General features: G+C 36.6%; 1 protein-coding gene across 7 annotated transcripts in view; it reads left to right on the top strand.

Annotated features, from left to right (window-relative positions):
- The first annotated feature begins 3,717 nt into the window (after window positions 1–3,717).
- LOC111150610 (sodium channel protein type 2 subunit alpha) overlaps window positions 3,718–20,312 on the top strand; it is an 83,082-nt gene continuing 66,487 nt past the window's right edge. For 3 of the 7 annotated variants that reach the window (XM_022510070.1, XM_022508494.1, XM_022512309.1), the window contains exons 1-6: window positions 3,718–3,984; window positions 4,872–4,990; window positions 16,123–16,212; window positions 17,158–17,286; window positions 17,861–17,952; window positions 18,828–19,100. In XM_022510070.1, coding sequence (XP_022365778.1) covers window positions 3,718–3,984; window positions 4,872–4,990; window positions 16,123–16,212; window positions 17,158–17,286; window positions 17,861–17,952; window positions 18,828–19,100 — 970 coding nt within the window. Of the gene's footprint in view, window positions 3,985–4,871; window positions 4,991–16,122; window positions 16,213–17,157; window positions 17,287–17,674; window positions 17,767–17,860; window positions 17,953–18,827; window positions 19,101–20,312 lie in introns of all 7 variants that reach the window. The other 4 variants (XM_022509291.1, XM_022513078.1, XM_022510844.1 and 1 more) reach the window with 2 other exon arrangements.

The following is a 20,312-nucleotide window of genomic DNA, read 5'->3' on the forward strand; positions in this document are numbered from 1 at the left end:
AATCTATCTATACATATGTATATATATATCCATGTATTTATATACGTGTATATATATTGTATAGGTAGATAGATCTTCTGACATTAATCATATTACCAAGTATTGAGGCACTGCAAATATAACCAGTACATGACCAGAGTACACACTTTACTGTTTTTGTTGACAAGCATCTGTCCACCTCTTGTCCAGGGATAGTATTCCAACTTTGCTTTTGAGGGATATTCCTAGACCACCGCCACAATCCTGACTGTTCATAGGTTTCAAGGAAGGTTTCCTTCTAGTTCTAAGGGTGAGGCATTTGCTTTAGGGGAGGTCAATCAAAGCATGAAGCACGGTATTACCCAAGACTGAGTGATTACTTAAGGGATGGGTATGTAACTCAGCTGGAGCCAGTGAGATGCAATGAGAGTTTTTCTGAGTGTTTATTCCTATTGGATTTAAGTCTGGGAGATTGGGAGCTGCTATAAAGCACCTTATTACAATAAGGAATGAATCTCTAGGAAAGTTAACACCACGGAAGTCAAAGCATAACTAGATGCTGGTAATGTCATCTGTGTTCCAGAATCATCCCATGCCTAAACCTAGCCCTAGAAAATAAACCTTGAACTAATGAACTTCCTTTTCCTTCCATCCTTCCTTCCTCTCCTTTCTTCCTTCTCTCCCTCCCTCCCACTTTCTTTCTTTCTTCCCTTCCTTCCTTCCTCCCTCCCTCTTTTCTTCCTTCTTTCTTTCCTTATTTCTTCCCTCCTTTCCTCCCTCCTTCCCTCTCTCTTTTTTCTTTCTTTCTTTCTTTCTTTCTTTCTTTCTTTCTTTCTTTCTCAAGACAGTGTGAGTCATTCTTTTGTCTCTTATAACCAAAAGAGACCTGCTAGAGTGATTAATTTTTTTTTTTTTTACTGGATCTTCTGTATGCTCAGTTCCAACAAATACATTTTCTAATGAAAATGATGAAGCTAGAAAATATGCAAAATATATTGATTTAATAATTAGGACTGTTTCTGGTCATAATTGGCACCACTGCCTGGTATTTATTTAATCTTTATTTCAGGCTTTAGTTGCATGAGCAAGTGTTTATGACTGAATAAAGTTCACAGATTTTTGGTGTCAGACTTTCAGTTTGAATCCTACGTGTGTGATCTTAGATGACTAAGATCATAACACATACGTCCTTTCTTCAGTTTTCAAATCAGGATCATGAAAGTGTTTATTTGATAAGATTGTGGGGGGGATGAAATGATACGGTGCATACAGACATGTTAGCCCAGTCAGTGACTGGCACATAAAAAGTCCTCAAATCATCACTTTATCATCAATTGAAAGACTGGCACTTAGGATTTCACTGGATTTTCAGTTTTCTTCTGGCTGCTTTTCAGCCACTAAAATCAGAGTTAAAATACGATTGGTGTCTCATCAGGGTTATTTTATTTCTAGAGAAAGTTTATTTGTGTAGCACAAAGACCATCTCTGTTGAATTAGCAGAGCACTTTATTGGATTTCAGATACGTTGGGGCTGAGGCTAATGTTAAATTCCACTGTGTGTAAGACTTTCACTAGTATAATTGCTTTTTTATGTTTTTATTTTTAACAGTATTTATTTTCCTTTTTCACTTTGAATTATTTGTATCGATTGAATGACTTCTGGCTTAGCAAATAAAAAGCGTGATCAGAAGCTTAATCTGTTAGCAGAATTGATGATTGAAATCAGCAAAGTCTTAGCGTTTTGTTCTAAGAAAAGCCTGTGAAAAAATCAGAGCTCCATTAGTGAAAGCTTTGGGCGGCTTCAAACACAGGGTTCTGTGTACGTACACTGTGAGGGGTTTCTCTTCACAGTTCCCCCGCCCTCTAGTGGTAGTTATAATAACGCCATTTTGTAGTCCCCAAACAGGAAATGCCTGTTCTTACTTCAGTTACCAGAATCCTTTTACAGGAAGTTAGGTGTGGTCTTTGAAGGAGAATTTAAAAAAAAAAAAAAAAATGAAAAAAAAGAAAAAAAGAATGATGGAATTTTAGCTGCAGTCTTCTTGGTGCCAGCTTATCAATCCCAAACTCTGGGTGTAAAAGATTCCGCAGGGGTAATGTTTTAATATTCTTATTATGCTTATTCTCTGTGATGCTTCTCTACCTGTACAGTAGAATCCTTGGGGGAATCTGCAGAGGACCACTTTCATTTTGAAGCTGCTGGCTGCATGTTTTAGCATGTCTCTTTTATTAGAGCATCCAGGCATGGCAGTTTCCTCCATGGAGTATGCATGGACCTTCTTCATGCCTATTTCTGTCGAGGCATGAGGGTCTCTCGGGATGGGTGAGGTAAATGAGGGATGTTTTGGAGGCAGTGTAATACTGAGAGGGCAGTCTGCTAGCTAGTGGCTGAAAGGTCCTAGTCTACTTCAGAAAAAATGTAGAAACGGTAGAGTAGCTTATGTTATTTTAAATTTCCCTGTTTGATCTGGCATATGCTACAGAAATGATGCCTTTACTCTTTGAAAACGCGCTTCATATAATTAAATTGCAATTCTCCTTCCTGTAGGATGGGGGTTAAAATGGATATTTTAAAAAGAAGAATTATATACAGATGGCATTCAGGAGTTAATGTTTTGGTTGTATGGTTTCAAAAATCATAGAAACTCTTGCAACTGGTTCAGAGGTAACATTTGGAATGATTGGTGTGCTCTGTGAAGTTATATTTGTTAGTCCGGTGAAATATAATTAGAATACAGTAAGCCTCTATGTCATGGCAAAGACCAACAAAATAGGAGTTTGTTTAAAAGATAAACTATCTTAAACTTGTTATTTTTTCAAGTCTAAATTTGCTATTTAGATGTTTATGAAATGGACACTATTTGAGAAAATGAACTAATTCTACAGTGTTTACTAAGTACTGCAAATTTGTTAATTTAAGAAGCAATTATACTAGGTAGCAGCAGGTTGCTAAGCCAGGGGGGTCCAAGATCCAGACCTCTGACGTGGATGACTTCCTGCCCAGTTTGGCAGGAGCTGGATCCCTTCCTGTGCAGCTTCCGAGCAGTTCCAAATGCAATCGGGCATCCCCCGCTCCTTCCTGCTCCCTTGCTTTCAAGCAGTATCTACCTATGTTTCCATAGCCTGGCATTTCAGGATTTCCAGAGCTCTTTACCAGGTGCATTGATTTTGAATACGCTATTAAAGGTGGAAAAGTAGGCCAAAAGGAGCATGGAACAAAACATAGAGGTACATGCAAGATCCTTGCATAGCCCAGGTTCTATAATTTTGGGTGATTATTCATCTCTTGTTTTGGATCTCTGATATTTTTTTCAGAAAGGATGCTGAAAAAGATGGCTGCCAAAATATTCACACAAGTGAAAGAGCAAGCACAAACCAGTATCCTCCATTTCCGTGCTCTGAATTTGGATATTTTCACTTAAAACATTTTGGGAGCGGGAGACTAGATTACCTCATAGACATCTACTGAATGTGAAAGACAGATCTCCATGCAAGCAAATGAATGCATGCCTGAGAATCCCCTGAATACAGCTTCCTTAATAAAATATTGCAGATAGCTTGGTTTATATATTTTATCTCAGTATCATGTAATTGCCACAGTTACCTTTTATCCTAATGACCATTGCTTCTCTCTCTCTCTCCTCTCTCTCTCTTCTCTCTCTCTCTCTCTCTCTCTTGTTTCCATAGCACTTTTTTATGCAAGGAGCTAAACAGTGATTAAAGGAGCAGGATGAAAAGATGGCACAGTCAGTGCTGGTACCACCAGGACCTGACAGCTTCCGCTTCTTTACCAGGGAATCCCTTGCTGCTATTGAACAACGCATTGCAGAAGAGAAAGCTAAGAGACCCAAACAAGAGCGTAAGGATGAGGATGATGAAAATGGCCCAAAGCCAAATAGTGACTTGGAAGCAGGGAAATCTCTTCCATTTATTTATGGAGACATTCCTCCAGAGATGGTGTCAGAGCCCTTGGAGGACCTGGACCCATACTATATCAATAAGAAAGTGAGTTTTTAGTGAAGTTGTCTTTACTTGTTGCCCTACTTCCTAATTGGTTCTGGACTAGTCCCACAGTTGTCTGGTGAAGAATGGTGTGCCTCCTCCCCTTTGTCTGAAGCATCACTAGGATGCTGGGTGGGCTTGAGCATGTAATGGATCCATTATCCTACAAGTCTCCTAGAAGTACTCATTTGAGCCTACATTCCCAGAACGAACAGAGCTGAGGAGGCATGATGCAGTTGGGTAACTGAGGAAGGGCAAAAGTCTATTCACCTTACAGTGTGATGAAGCAGAAAGTGAAAACAAGAGTTATATTTCCAGAAGTAATATTTAAAATCCTTTTTAGAATCTCAGGCTCTCTTTAAGTTCCTTTGATTGGCAGCAGGATTATGCCTTCTTGCCATACACTTTGCCCTTTCCACAGCTCTCTGCGGAAGAAATAATAATAGGTGACTTAAGTACTCCCTCCCAAAAGCAGCTCATCCAAAAACACACGTGGAAAACTCTGAAGTTCTCATGAAAAATTTTTGTCAAAATGAAGAAGTAATCAAAGCCTCGTTTTTATGCTTTTTGTGTATTACAAATATACTTTTAAAATACTGATATCAAAGCTTGATAAAAGGTGCTAAGAATTCCTACAGCAATTACTACAAGTTGTTTTTTTTTTTTTTCTCCTTTAAATCCTCATATCACTTAACCAAATTTAGGAAAGTTAATGGTGCACGGAAAGAAAAAAACACCTATCATCATGTTGTGTGTTGGTAATTAGTGTATTACTATAGTTTTTTGTAAGGCAAAATTTTAAATGATGATCTTACTTTTCTCTTAAAATGTTCTTAATTTTAATATTAAGATCCTAAATTCTGTTTTATGTGTTGTGTTTTCTTTTTCAGACATTTATAGTATTGAATAAAGGGAAAGCAATCTCTCGATTCAGTGCCACCCCTGCCCTGTACATTTTAACTCCCTTCAACCCTATTAGAAAATTAGCTATTAAGATTTTGGTACATTCATATCCTTTTTTCAAATAGTTGCTTGTTAAGATTTTGTTCTTTGACTGAATTATTGATCTGGAAATTTTTAAAAAATCATGTGCTTAGCAATGTTATATGCTCCTTTTTTTCATTCCTCTTACTCAACTGTTTGCATATTGCAAATGGTATCATAGGTAAGTGAACCCCTTTACCTCATCTTCTAGTTGTTCCCCTCTTCCCGACTCACTGCTTCTTCCTTTCTTCTGTCCTCTTCTGCTTCCTTCTGAATTGCTGCTACATCTAAGACTTCATTAATATTGATTATGTTGCCAAGTCCTCCTTTTACACGTCTTCATATTTTACAATGTTTTGCAATGAGTGAACTCCATGAGCTAATTTTCCTTACTGCTTTCACGTTTGGAAAATATGTAAATGATCTGAATTGCACAATTTTATATCTTTTTGATCTGAGTTGTACTACTTTCTGTTTTTTATTTGAAAGCTTTGAGTTAGTAAATGCTTACAGTTGTGATTGTATACATACTAGCCTTTCAGATATCTCTCTAGTTTTGTTCCCCACCAGCATCCCACTGATTTTCTATTTTCTCTTCTCCTCTCTTTCCTTCCTTCCTTCCTTCTTTCCTGCCTCCCTTCCTCCTTCTTTTTTCTTTTCTTTTCTTTTTATCTCTTCTCCCTCCCTTTCTTTCTTTCTCTCTCTTTCTCCTTTGTTCCTGTGTTTTATTCAAGTCAAAGATTCTGCTACAACTGGCTTTCTCCAAAGGCTTATTGTCTGTCAAACTATATACATCCTCATTTTATTCTTCATTCTCCTTATTGAAGTAGCAACATCCTGGAAGTGAGATTGATGACACATTGGTGGGAGATGGTAATCTGATTTACTCCTAGAAGTTAAATAGAGTAGTTGTGAATGAGAGATTTTATTTTAGGTAAAAGACAGTGGTCTGACTGACAGCCAGCCCTGGGAAAACCAGGGAAGCCAAGGTTTGGAAGACTGGGGTCTTGCCAGGCAGGGGCATTTACAGGAAGAACACTTAAACCTTGAGATGAAGATTGATATGCATCAGGAACCAGAGGTAAGGTTCCTGAAGGGGAGACTGTAATCTAAGCAGAGTCTCAAGGCAACTTTTAATGTTGTTTCTTCTTTAGAAAGGGTCATTGTCTGGGATTCCATGACATGATCAGGCCAGGGATTCCATGACATGGTGATACTTTTGGTGTAAAAGCCTACTTTCTGCAGTAGTCCAAGAAAATGTTTGAATTAGATAAAGTGAGGAATTCAGGATGTGGGATAAGCTTGGTATAGGGAACTCATTTCAGTTATGGGTGGAGGGGCTGTAAATCACATCCCCAGACTTGCCAGGCAGTGTGGTAAATGATGTTTTCAGAAGCATGACATTTTAGAATTCAGTCTCCCTTCAACATCTAATTTGTTTCTTTTCCTCCCTGTGTTCTTTGCATACACATCAGCATATTTTAATTTGTTATTTCTTTTATGCTTTAAGATTTAATAATTTTTTGAATTATCTAAAGGAATAACATTTCTTTATTTCTATTTTTCAAGAAAGAGAATCCAATGGTTTGGGGCATAAAGGTTTTTAAGTTGGCATTAGAAATGAATAATAAAGTTGAGATTTAGATTTGGGTCTCCTGGATTATAAATTATGGTGTATTATTATGTTTTGGGTATTTGTAATCTTTGCACTAAATAAATCTTTCCATAAATTATTTATTTTATTATCAGATAACTATACACCCTTTATGTAAACTTTATTTTTCTATGAAATTCTGTGAAAACTCAAACTTATGTCCAGTGCTCTATTAAGAGTAGATAACTAGGAGAGTATGCATTGAAAAATAAGTGACTACTGAGTCAGAGGTTAGAAAATCAGATGCAAAACAAGTAACAAAGTGGAAGGGCTGAATAGGTCAGAAAAAAAACTATTTCGTCCTGAATCTGAGTGATGGGATGGAATTAAGAAAGCATAATATTAAAGGAAAAAAACAGTTTTTATTTTAAACCTTTTGTTTGGAGATCATGTATTTTTTTGAAAGTGTCATGAAAGCCATCATCTCACTCCAGAAAATCCTAGGAAGTTAGGGAACCCATGAGTCCTAATTTAAGACCCTTTGTGAAAAGAGACTCCTATTGGTAGAGGGCAAGGACAGTTTTAGAAGTTTTGATCATAAGATCCAGGCATTAAAGACATAGTTTATGGTGCTCTCTGGGAATTAGACAACTTGAATTTGAGGGTTTTCACTTGCTTCCCAGAAGAAAGAAAATCTTCAAGGAGCAGAGTTGTTTGGAGACCTGCTGTAATGTGAGTTAGATGAAGGCAGTCAGGTAAATCTATTAAGATTTGCTAAAGTGGGGGCGCCTGGATGGCTCAGTGGGTTAAAGCCTCTGCTTTTGGCTCAGGTCATGATCCCAGGGTCCTGGGATCGAGCCGCATCGGGCTCTCTGCTCAGCCGGGAGCCTGCTTCCTCCTCTCTCTCTCTGCCTGCCTCTCTGCCTACTTGTAATCTCTGCCTGTCATATAAAATAAATAAAATCTTAAAAAAAAAAGATTTGCTAAAGTGAACAGTCAGATGCTTACAAATGGTGATAAGCCACAAATTTCTTCCAGTGTAGAAAAAAGTAGATTTTTAAAAATCTCTAATTTCTTTAATTAAAATATTATATTTCAGATATTTTGTCTTGGAGTAAAGATAAAAGAAAAAACAAGTGGACCAAAAGTCTGATATAAATAAATTCTTTGTCTTTTGGATAGTAGCATATTTGATAGGAGAGCAGAGTAAACTTGGATGGGTGTAATACTGTAGGGTTTGTAAGTGATTCTGCTAGTGATTTTGTCTTTTATTCTTCCCAGCATAAGCCCTATGCTCAAATCTTGGTTTTCTGACTTCAAGCACATGCCTTTTGCTCTAAAGTTAAAATGCTTGGAGATGATGTTGGTGGGTTGGGACACCGTTAAGAGGTCATTGTATATTTATTATCATTAATTTATAAACCAGAAAATGCCCATTCACAATAAAGAAATTTGTATTTTAGGCCTAGACTAATATCTCTATTTCTAAAGAAAATCCTGTCTCATTTGTTAAAGAGCTGTTATCTTCGTTAGGAGCTGTTGAATATCAAATTAGATTTGTTTCTTGACTTTGGCAGAATGAGAACTTATACTTATGCTTACTATATTTGTGCCAGGGTGTATTTTGAAAGCTGAAAATGCTTTTGATATGCCTAATATCTTGTTTTACTAGTTAAATAAAATATGGTTATATTTTCTAGATAGTAAACAAGTTAAAAATGATCCATATTCTTAAAATTTCTTATCAGAGTTTTAAATGTGTTTCATGACAGTTTTTATTATTTTAGATTAATATGCATATTCTACCTTATTTTGCTTTTGTTTGCAAATATTTATGAAGTTCCTAAAATATGGCAGGTGTTCTTCTAGACATTGCAATGCAGCACTGAGCATAACAGAGTTCCTGCTTTCATGTAGTTATTATGGTCAGTATATGTGTGTGTTTGAGAGGAGAAAGATGAGAAAAATCATATGCCAACTCATGATGAGAGCTATTAAGAAAAATAAAACTGTGTAAAAAGAGAAGAATGGCAAGGTACTGTTTTCGATCAGAGAAGTCCTCTCTAAAAAGATACCATCTGAGTAGAGATCAGAAGGAAGGGAGTGAGACATGGAAATCTAGAGAAAAGTTAAGTGTGAGGAGAATAGCAAATGTGAAGGCAAAGTATAAAGATAGATGTACAACTGGTGTGCTCAGCAAGGAGAATCAGCAAGGAGTCCAGAGAGATGGGGTGAAGTGGGGAAGGCAGGGTGTAGTGGGATATGAGGTCAGTGAGAGCAGAGGGCAGGGCTGCAGTTGTAGGCCACGATAAGGACACCAAAGTCGGGCTGAATGAGATGCGGAGTGATGATTGGGGGATTTCCAGCAGAAGAATATCATAACCTGACTCATATTTTATAAATACCACTCTGGGTGCTGGATAGAGAATAGACTGCATGGAGGGAAAGGTTGGGAGAAGATTGATTGGGAACCTGCTTCCATTATGAAGACAACAGATGCTGGTGGCTTGGACTATGGTAGAAACAGTGAGGGTGGCAAAAGGGCGTCAAACTTAGATGTGTTTTGCAGAAGAGCCAACAGGATTTTCTGAGCGATTATTAGATTTGAATGTGTTTTTGAGATGGCTGTTAGACATTCAGGGGAGGAGCTGAGTACTTGGATGGAAATAGAAGTCTGGAGTTCAGGAAAGCGTAGGGCTGGTGATAAAACTTCGGAAGACATCAGTATTTAATGGTATTTAAAGTCATAACAAAGATCTGTGACACCCCAAATAACACAACTAGTTCAGACTGCCTGTCATTCACACAGAATAGAAAAATGAAAAACAGCTTTTGGTATCAGAAAACCTGGATTCAGACTCACCTCTGAGATTTACCTATTGCTCTATGACCTTGGGCCAAGGTATTAAAACTGTTTTGAATCTCAGTTTCTCCATCTATGAAATTGGAGTCAAAATTTATACATTAATAATAATAAAATGTATGCGAAGTACCTGGCATCATGACTAACACCTAGTAGGTACTTGATAAATGGTTGCTATGATAGCTGTTTTTGGTTGTAGTAAGTACAATTCTAGCAGCAACTACTGCAAAATTAGTAAAGGAAAACTCTCATACTGTTAAGGAATTCCACAAAGAATTCTGTATAAATCACTGTTTTCTCCTGGCTTCACTTTCCCAAGAAAATGTTTTTATGCCACCAGAGTTTGATGCTTTAAGTGACTAAAACATAATGTGATTGTGCGACCTTCTCATTTTGCAGATGATTTATTTAAGTCCCAGAAGTGTTTACTCCCTTTCTAAGGCTACTTTGTACTTTGTATCAATGGCAGAGCTAAAACTTCAGACCAGGTCTTCTCATTCTCAGCCTAGTGCTCTTTGCATTTTCCGCCCGAGAGAAGAAAACTCTCAGGTATAATGTACTAGGTGCATTGCCAATATCGCAGTCTATATGAATTCCAAAGGTTATTTTCAGTGGCTTCAACTTACTAATTCATTAAATAAGAAGTAGGCTTTTTAGCTCATTCCAAAATTATACAGTATCCACATAGAAATAATAATAAAAAAAAAAGTTACAGTTTTTCCTGCAAAGAACTATATAGGCCTGTAGGAGAGGAGGGGAACAACTTACGATTTCCATTTCCCCTGCTTTTAATTTTTTAAAAAATATTTTATTTATTTATTTGAGAGAGATCATGAGAGGGGAGAAGATCAGAGGGAGAATCAGACTCTCCATGGAGCTGGGAGCCCCGTGTAGGACTCGATCCTGGGACTCTGGGATCATGACCTGAGCTGAAGGCAGTTGCTTAACCAACTGAGCCACCCAGGCGCCCTCCCCTGCTTTTAATGCTCAAAAGTTATCATGCATTGGGGCACCTGGGTGGCTCAGTGGATTAAAGCCTCTGCCTTCGGCTCAGGTCATGATCTCAGGGTCCTGGGATCGAGCCCTGCATCAGGCTCTCTGCTCGACAAGGAGCCTGCTTCCTCCCCCTCTCTCTGCCTGCCTCTCTGCCTACTTGTGATCTGTCTCTGCCAAAGAAATAAATAAAATCTTAAAAAAAATTGTTTAAAAAAAAGTTGTCATGCATCATCACATAGGTAGGAAAGATGGTTAATCATAGAATGAAACAACTCAAGAGTTAAAAGTATATATGTGACATTTAGTTAATATTTCTGCTAGCTTAGAAATATGCACTGATAGGTAGAAAGAGGCCTGATCTACTCTGCTTTGAATTTTCTATTTTTATGTTAAGAAAACAAAACAAAACTCTAACATTAAACTGTTTTCTCCCTCTAGTTTAGAGTTAAAAATTCTCCTGCCACATCTCTGGATATTATATAACATTGCAAAGTCCCTGAACAGACTCACAAACAATGACCTCCCCTTCTTTAAGAATAATAAAGAAATGCCTACATTTTATATTCAATAAGCATGTGATTAATAGTAATAAAAATAACTGTATTTTCTAAGGAAAGCATTAGTACTGTATTTACGTAAGAAAATTGAACATCCAAGAATTAAGCAACTTGCTCAAACCCCTGTGGTTGGTAAAGGATACCTCTGGTCTGTCCTTCAGTGCGATAAAACTCATGTTATCCCATCCTATCTTCACAGAGCTGGGAGTAGGCATGCCAGTATTTTTAAATATTCAGATTTCATGTCAAAGGATACATGAGCCATATGCAGTATAAACTTGAAGTTTCTTTTCATCATATACACACAGAAAATACTTTAGATTTGCCAACCAGCAGTATCAATCAAAGGTTAACACATTTTACCTGGTATAAACAAATTAATAGATTAAAAGGATCATTTTTCCCCTGGAATTTTTTAAGGTTAGTCTGCTTCTATTATATTTTATATACGAAGGCTCTTAAGGAAATATTGTTCTGGGATACATTATTCTTTTGAAAAATATACTTTGTTGATGTCTTGGCCCATATATTCAGAAAATAATGTAGGATTTACACATTTTATTACTGGTTCTTCCCCCTTGAAACCTGCCTTGATGTGGAGTTTCTATACTTTTTCAACGTGTGTTATCATCAAAACAAAATCCATACCTAATTTTTTAAAATATCTGTATATTTATCATGATTATCTGAAACCCTATAAAAAGTTACTCCCTAAATTCCAGGAATTTTAGAAGTATGTGACTGATAAAATTAATCCACAGTGATCTCTATAAGTTGATGAATTCTAATACACACCCTATTTAGAGATACCTATTAAATCAAAAGCAGAAAACCTACCTCTAGTTATCTTTTTTGTTTTAAAAGCAAAATAATTTTATTTGCTTTCCTTTCCTGAGTGCCTGTCAGGATCTTTAACTTAAGTGTATTTTTTTAAAGATTTTATTTATTTATTTGACAGAGATCACAAGTTGGCAGAGAGGCAGGCAGAGAGAGAGGGTTGGGGGAAGCAGGCTCCCCACTGAGTGGAGAGCCCAATGTGGGGCTTGATCCCAGGACCCTGGGATCATGACCTGAGCCAAAGGCAGGTGCTTAACTCATTGAGGCACCAAGGCGCCCTTAAGTGTATTTTCAAATTATTAAAAGGATAGTCATGCAATGTGGAAAACTCCTGTATGAGCACAATTGCTTTATTAATTGTGACTTATGGGACAGTAATCATTCTTTCTGTTGTTTAATAATATTGAAATTTTTATTTTACTTCATCATATATAATTACATTCTACCATTATAAAGAGTAAATACTTCTTGAGGGTCATAAAACCATGACTCAGATCATCATGTGACATAAATCCCATGAGGCTATTAATTTCCACCTATGTTTGCCTTCTTACTCTCTTTCAAAAAACAAAGTATAGAAACTTGTGTACTCAGTATACATGAAGACAAATTTCATGCTGTATTTTTATCCCATATCATATCAATACCTCATCAGAAATCATTAAAAAGGAAAAATGTTATTCTATTTAGTAACAAATGGGTTGCAAAATTTATTTCATTCAGTTGTCAACTGACTGTGCAAAATGGCCAGGATTTAGTGGTGAACACTACAGACATGGTGTCTGTCCCCACGAAGTTGACAGTCTAGTAGAAGAAAAGATCAGCATTGAAATTAGTCATTGGAAGAATAATATAAGATGCTATGGGGTTATATAACTGGTAGACCTAAACAGGTGAGGTATTATGGCGAGTAACTTTCTACCAGAAATCTTTTTCAAAATAAGTACTAAAGATCAAGTATGAGTTGGCTACAGTGTGGTATGGAGCATTTCCAGGGAGAAGAGGTGGCATTTGCAAAGACCCTTATCTGAGAAAGAGAATATTTCATTAGATGATCTAAAACAATTATGGTATCATGGGAGAGTGCAATTAAGAGTGAGCAATACAGAAAAAAAAAGTAAAGTGTGCAAAACTAGGGGAGTAGACAGGGTTCAGACATTCTGGAATCTAGACTGTGTTAAGACATTTGATCATCATCTTAAGAATAATGGAAAAATATTGAAATCATCTGAATTACATTTATACAAGTCATTTTAGTACAGTATGCAGAATGTATTGTAAAGAACTTAGCATGGATTCGGAAAGACCAGTTTGGAGGAAACTGCAGTAATCTAAGTTATACTTGGTGGCAGGGACTATGTAGTGATGTGGGGATGCAAAAGTACACCGGATCCAGTGACAGCAGATAGAATTGACAGTATTTGGTGCTAAATTGGGTTTAGAGGTTTAGGGAGAGAGAAAAATCCAGGATTGCTTCTAGGTTCCTGGCTAGATCCTGGGACATTCTATAAGATACAGAGATGTCAAAGGAGCAGTATGGGGGCAGTGTGAAGAGAAGGAATTGGGGAGATGGGAAGGGTGGGATGAAAAGATTTTACTTCAGTTTTAGAACTCAGTCTTGGGGTGCCTGGGTGGCTCAGTCATTAAGCGGCTGGCTGCCTTTGGCTCAGGTTATGATCCCAGGGTCCTGGGATCGAGCACCACATCAGGCTCCCTGCTCAGTGGGAAACCTGCTTCTCCCTCTCCCACTCCCCCTGCTTGTGTTCCCTCTCTTGCTGTCTCTCTCTCTGTTAAATAAGTAAATAAAATCTTAAAGAAAAGAACTCAGAATCTTTTAAATGATTTTGAAGTATCAGTGAGACACATAGTACAGATGCCATTTGCACCTTTGACTATGTAGAGTTCAGAAGAGGCGTCTGACCTAGAGAGAAGTAGTTGAGATGGTGGGTACGTAAATGACACTTGAACCTATGTTTGTTGATGAAATCTGCTAGGATGAATATAGCAAGAGAGGGAAGAAATGGCTGAGATAACCTATCTCCTTTTCAAAAGGCAATTGCAACATTTCCAAGGATGCAAAAAATTGTTTCCCATAAGGCATGAGGAAACCAGAGAATTGGGATTTCAATAAAGGGAAGAGAAGAAAACTTAAAGAGGGAAGAATTTTCCTTGCAGAGTTCTGCTGAGAGAGCAAGTCAAGTAAGAAAAAAATTGCCCTTTCGTTTAGTGCCAAAACATGAAGTGTATGCCATCTTTAGGGAAAAAAGCTAGTAAGCTGAGGATGTGCTGGATACATGAGGAAGAAAAAAAGATAAATGGCTCTTTCAAGAAATTTGGCTGTGAAATGGAGAAAAGTTAGGACTGTAAATACTTTAAGAGAATTTGGGATTACAAGAAAGTGTGCCCTCCCCCAAGACAAGAGAGGCTTAAGCAAGTTTATATTGAAGTTCTCACTAGGGTGGGAGATAATAAAGATAAAAGAAAAAAGAGAGAAGAGATTTCTGAAGTATTTTGGAAAGAAGGTGTCCAGAATGTGAAGTGGGGAGCATTGAAAACTTTCCCCATTGAAACAGGAAGGAAAAAAGGATAGGTCCAGAAGGCTCCAGAGAGGTTTATCAGCTTGGGAGTTGGAAATAGAGATCCAATAGTGTTCTCTGAGTGAAATAGGTAATAAGACATCAGCTTCAGGTGGGTAGGGAAAGAGGAAGAGAGTTGGAGGTCAGAGGAGACTGGAGAATGGAATTGCCTTTGCAGAGGGTCAGAGATGGTGCTAAGGACTACAGGACTGTGTAGAGGACTGGCCAGGTTCAGAACCATGAATTTAGAATGGTGCCAATCTGCTGAAAGGTGTTGTTTTCTCCCGTAGGACCTAGCAAGCTAGCAGACATGGAAGATCTAGTTTTATATACTAATAGCAAACCATCTTACATTTTATCTTTTTGTTTATTTCTAGCAATTAAGGAAAAGTAGGTGTTTCTTCTTTGAAATGCTGTTTTTCTAAAGTGTTCTCTAGGTTCTAGTGCCCTCACATGGATGATCTCTGTCATTCACATAGGACTATTTTTAATGTGGATGCATTAAACAAGCTGAGAATTAAGCATATACCTTATATCAATAACAAATATGCTATTTGTTAGCAAAAAAGAAAAATCAATTGTGGCTTTGACTAACAGCAGTTGCAGGTGCAAAGAAACTTCCATTATAGATTAATGCAACACTGGCTACTCAGTGTCCTAGGTGACGGTACTTAAACTCATGTTACTATTTTGTTTTGTGCAAGTAATGTGAAAACTTATAACAAAAATTAAGAGTAAGAAGGGCTATGAACAGCACCTACTCAATTTCTGGGATTTTTATCATTGTGTCTAAGTTTACATTGCTAAAGATTGTCATTTTACATAATTGCAACTGAATCTTTCTTGTGCTTTTTCTTAACTATGAAAGTCATTTTAATTATCTGACTACCAAATATTTTCTCAGTTTTTGTTGTTTTTCAGTATAAAGGAAAGTGAAGGGTATTGGCTGTGTCTACAAAGCCAAAGTAAGAAACAGTGACACAACCGGATGTTTGTTATAAGGAATATTCTCTATGATTCAGGAAATTAGGAAGACAATTTATTGAGCATCTTTTCTTTACCAGGCACATGAAGTGCAGGAGCTTTTGTTTATTTTAACTAATTTGATCCTCACAGCAATCTTGTGAAATGGTTATTTTTTCTCACTTTTATAGTGAATTGAACCAAGTTTTAGGTACATTAGTAAACAATTTCACCACAGTTATAAACCCAAGAAATGCCATCACTAATAACAGCCATCTTTTCATACTATTTAAAATTTTATGAGCAATTACTGTATATTATACACTCCATACAGAAAGGATCATATTAAAATCACTTTGCCAGAATGATCCTTAGAATGGAATTATAATGCATTTAAGTAATCACTTAAATTCTTTTGTAGAGGTTTTGTCATAGTTTACAGACATGTTGAACTTGCAGTTCAGTTGTTGAGGTAAATCTGTCATCTAAAAAACTTAAATTGATAAATTATTTACCAGTGAGTAAATAATAAATTATTTACTCTTTATATTTAATTATTAAGAAATACCTAAATGGCCTCAGAATATTTGAAGGCTTGGCCTGGCATGGCCTAAATATGTGGCTGTTGGATTACAGAAATGGAAAAGATGGACTCAAGAATAAAATAATAAGGGCATAAAAATTCTAAGCTTCATGGTGTAAAAGGCATGGTGGGGCATAAAAGTGAGATTTTTCCACTGTATTTTGTCTTCCTTGACAATACTCTTCTACTTTATTCAATGTGCTCATTATGTGCACTATTCTCACCAACTGTGTGTTTATGACCATGAGTAACCCTCCAGACTGGACAAAGAATGTGGAGTAAGTAGAAAATGAAAAATGTTTTTCAATATTGTCATCCCTTACATTTCAAATTTACTATCTTGAGACCCTGTCACTTTCTTTAGCAAATCATACTAGCTACTCTAAACCAGACAAGTTTAAACAATGATTCAGGATCATTTCAACCACTAACTTCGCATAGGACAAAGCTTGCAGTGGCTCACTCATTAGCTGAAATTACTGCACCTGTTTGCCAGTATTTGTAGCCCTTTATCTTCCTTGTGAGTCTTATACACATTTGAATATTATCAGTAATTACTAATATCCAGTGATAAAAGTTATACCTAATTTGTATGTTCTTTTTCTCATGGCTATAACCTTTCTTTTCTTTTCTTTCTTTTTTTTTTTCTTTTAAGATTTACTTATATATTTTAGAGAGCGGAAGTGGGGGAGGGGAAGAGGGAGAGAGAATCTTTAAGCATACTCCCCAGTGAGCCTGACAAGGGGATTGAACTTATAGCCCTGAGATCATGACCTAAGCTGAAATCAAGAGGTTAACCAGTTGAGCCATCCAAGCGCCCTGGCTATCATCTTTCTGTGTTATTATTATATATTTCATGGCTCTTAATGATACATATTTTATTAAACACAATGCTACAGTAATTTGGAGGTTAACATCTATTTACTTAAATCGGACTGAAAGCCAGTGTATTTCAGGTAATATCATCACATGGAACCATATTATTTGGGCCTTCAAATTAGTTAATGTAGCAAATACAATACTTACTTACTTAGAGTCAATGAGAATGTCTTTCAAAATGTAATATTTCTTTTGCCTTAAACTCTTCCTAAGCTTACATCATAGGGAGACTAGTATAGACCCACATGGAAGATTCTAATTTTTGTTTGTTAAGTTTCCTTTAAGACGGGTACATGTCAATTACCTGCTAGTTCTTTAATGTGGACTTGGCTATTTCCTCTCAGGTACACCTTTACAGGAATTTATACTTTTGAATCACTTATAAAAATACTCGCAAGGGGCTTTTGTTTAGAAGATTTCACATTTCTGCGGGATCCATGGAATTGGTTGGATTTCACAGTCATTACTTTTGCGTAAGTATCTTCATACATTTTCCATCCTGGAATAATAAGTCACTGGTGGGAGCCTATGCTGTATTTCTCCTCAGTGGCCTCCCTTGACAGATCAAGCATTTTTCTTAGTTATCATGTAAACATAGAATGTTTTTCTTCTAATCAAATGATGCACTTTGGAGAGATTAAGGATCTAGTAGTAAATTGTCTAATTTGGATTCAATTAGCACTGTAAAGTAGTAAAATAAAGTTTCCCAAGTAACATAGACTAAGATTGAAGACAATGCCATTTTTCTCTTAATTGGGAAATCTGATGGCGACACTCATTGAACTTGAAAAGGTCTTGATGAAAGACCAACATAGACTTAGATTTCCCTAAATTCTGAATAACTCTGATTTAATTCTACAGGTATGTAACAGAATTTGTAAACCTAGGCAATGTTTCAGCTCTTCGAACTTTCAGAGTCTTGAGAGCTTTGAAAACTATTTCTGTAATTCCAGGTAAGAAGAAACTGGTATAAGGTGGTAGGCCCCTTATATCTCCAATTGTTTCTTGTGTTTTGTTATTGTGTTGTGTGTGAACTCCCTATTACAGATATGTGACAGAGTTTGTGGACCTGGGCAATGTCTCAGCGTTGAGAACATTCAGAGTTCTCCGAGCACTGAAAACAATTTCAGTCATTCCAGGTGAGAGCTAGGTTAAACACCGAGGCTGACTTTACTGCATTGGTGTTACAATCACTGCTTTTGTGCATAAGCCTTTTGCTTGTCACACTTTGCAAAGAAATATGTAAAAAAGCAAGAATCAAGACATCATATTTTGGATGGGTTTGATTCTTTGCTTTTACTTCTTGCTTTCTTTAAAACTGTTCTAAATCAGCCTTTGAGTTTACAGGTCTTTGCATGAGGCATTTGCAGTAACAGGCTACATGGTTTGCATCCTGTAACATCAAGCTTTCCGCATAGAAGCTAAAGAATGAGGCGTTCAGACTGATGCAAATTTGGCCATTTAGGTCGAAAACTGGTGATGTTCTTATCTGCAGATAAATGAAAGAGCAAGAGATAGCATGAGTGCTGCATGGGGCTCAGTTTTCAGATGTCTTCCTTTTTTAACCCATATTCAAGCTTGCAGAAATCACAAATATATAACTTCATAATCCATTGACTTTAAGATTTCTTACTACTCTATTCATATAGATTTTTCTAAAATCAATAAGAGGTTAAGGAGTAAGACATCTGCAAATAAAAGCAAAATATTTACACAAGGTTGATGTTTAAGCATGAATAACAGAATCATTTCTTTTGCTCTAAGGGGTATTTGGAAATACACTTTTGGTTCATTGCCATTCACAGTTTTCTAACGAAAATTCAAGTTCTGCTTTCATTCATTTTCACCAGCTACAGGCTTTTCATGAAAATGTTATTCAGTCACAAACATTAAACTAATATTTTTGGCATTCTGCATGACATCTTTATTTTCCAGGACAAGCTCATGATGTTTTTGTCGATAATGTAGCTGTTGAATAGTATATCGACATCCCTCCCTCTGATTTTATTCATAGGCCTGAAGACCATTGTGGGGGCCCTGATCCAGTCGGTGAAGAAGCTCTCTGATGTAATGATTCTGACTGTGTTCTGTCTGAGCGTGTTTGCACTAATAGGACTACAGCTGTTTATGGGCAACCTGCGGAATAAATGTTTGCAATGGCCCCCAGATAATTCTTCCTTTGAAATAAACATCACTTCCTTCTTTAATAACTCATTGGATGGGAACGGTACCACTTTCAATAGGACAGTGAGCATGTTTAACTGGGATGACTATATTGAGGATAAAAGTAAGATATACTCTTTTAACCATTAAGTTGCTTAATCCTTTAGTTAAAGAAATACATATAGTGGAAATTGTCTCAATTTTAATGTAAACTAAATGACAACCAAATTAAGATAACGCATGTGATACAGAAATCAAATGATATTTATGATATGATGATATTTTACTCCTTTTTCCTTACCTATCAATCAGTATAATAAAAGTTATCATTTAAAAATGTGTTATCTTTTCCTAAACCAGTGTTGAAAGCAATACCATTTTATTTGGTATTTGGTAAGCATTGATCAGGAAGGAGTTTTCAGTCGTGTAGTAAATAAATCAGTAGTTTGAACTATTCAGTGTATTATGCTGAAATGCATTTTTAAGAAGACTGGGAAAATAAGTTGGCCTTATTTGGTTGACTCATGATATGTATTGAGTGCATATGATATATCTGGAAATAGAGAAATCAATCACCAAGATGGAAATCTACGTTTGTGTACTCATCAGGAAGTTAAGCAACCACAGTCCAGCCATTCACTTCTTGATGATTAGAAAGTGTAAACTCAAACCCAACCTCTGTTATTGTAATTTATCCCTTTGGTGTCAGTCATTGTTTTAGAGTTGTTTATTAGTTAGTTTGATTTTATTTAGGAATGGACATCAGTATAAATATATGACTCCATATACTTCAGTATAATTTCTTAACACTGAAGCCAGCCTCACTGTCACTTAGATGTCCAAGTGTTTCCCTCTCCATGTGCTTTAGCTAGCCAACTCCCATTGGTCTTTTGATTATCAGTATTCTACTGGAATACTTACTCTAAGGTTTCCTTCATGGTTTTTACAACCATATGAAATTTTATCCCTTCTCAAATTATATCATGTTTTAAGAGTTAATATTCCTGTGAAGATTTCTATAACAGGGATTAAGATTCATTGAATAAATAGTTCTTTTAAATTTGTTATTTATGGGGTTTCCTACTTATTAATATTATAATAACAGCACAGTGACAATATTTCCACATAAATCTTTTCTCTATTTCTGATTATTTCCTTCAGATAAATTTCTATTAATAGAATTTGGTGGTGGGGGGTGTCAAAGGGTTTAACCAGATTAAGGCTATGGAGATAAGAGTGTCAGATTGCAGGGCGCCTGGGTGGCTCAGTGGGTTAAAGCCTCTGCCTTCAGCTCAGGTCATGATCCCAGGGTCCTGGGATCGAGCCCCGCATCGGG

The sequence above is a fragment of the Enhydra lutris genome, unplaced genomic scaffold, assembly GCF_002288905.1.
Source record: "Enhydra lutris kenyoni isolate GAN:26980312 unplaced genomic scaffold, ASM228890v2 scaffoldscaffold1, whole genome shotgun sequence".
Lineage (NCBI taxonomy): Eukaryota > Metazoa > Chordata > Mammalia > Carnivora > Mustelidae > Enhydra > Enhydra lutris.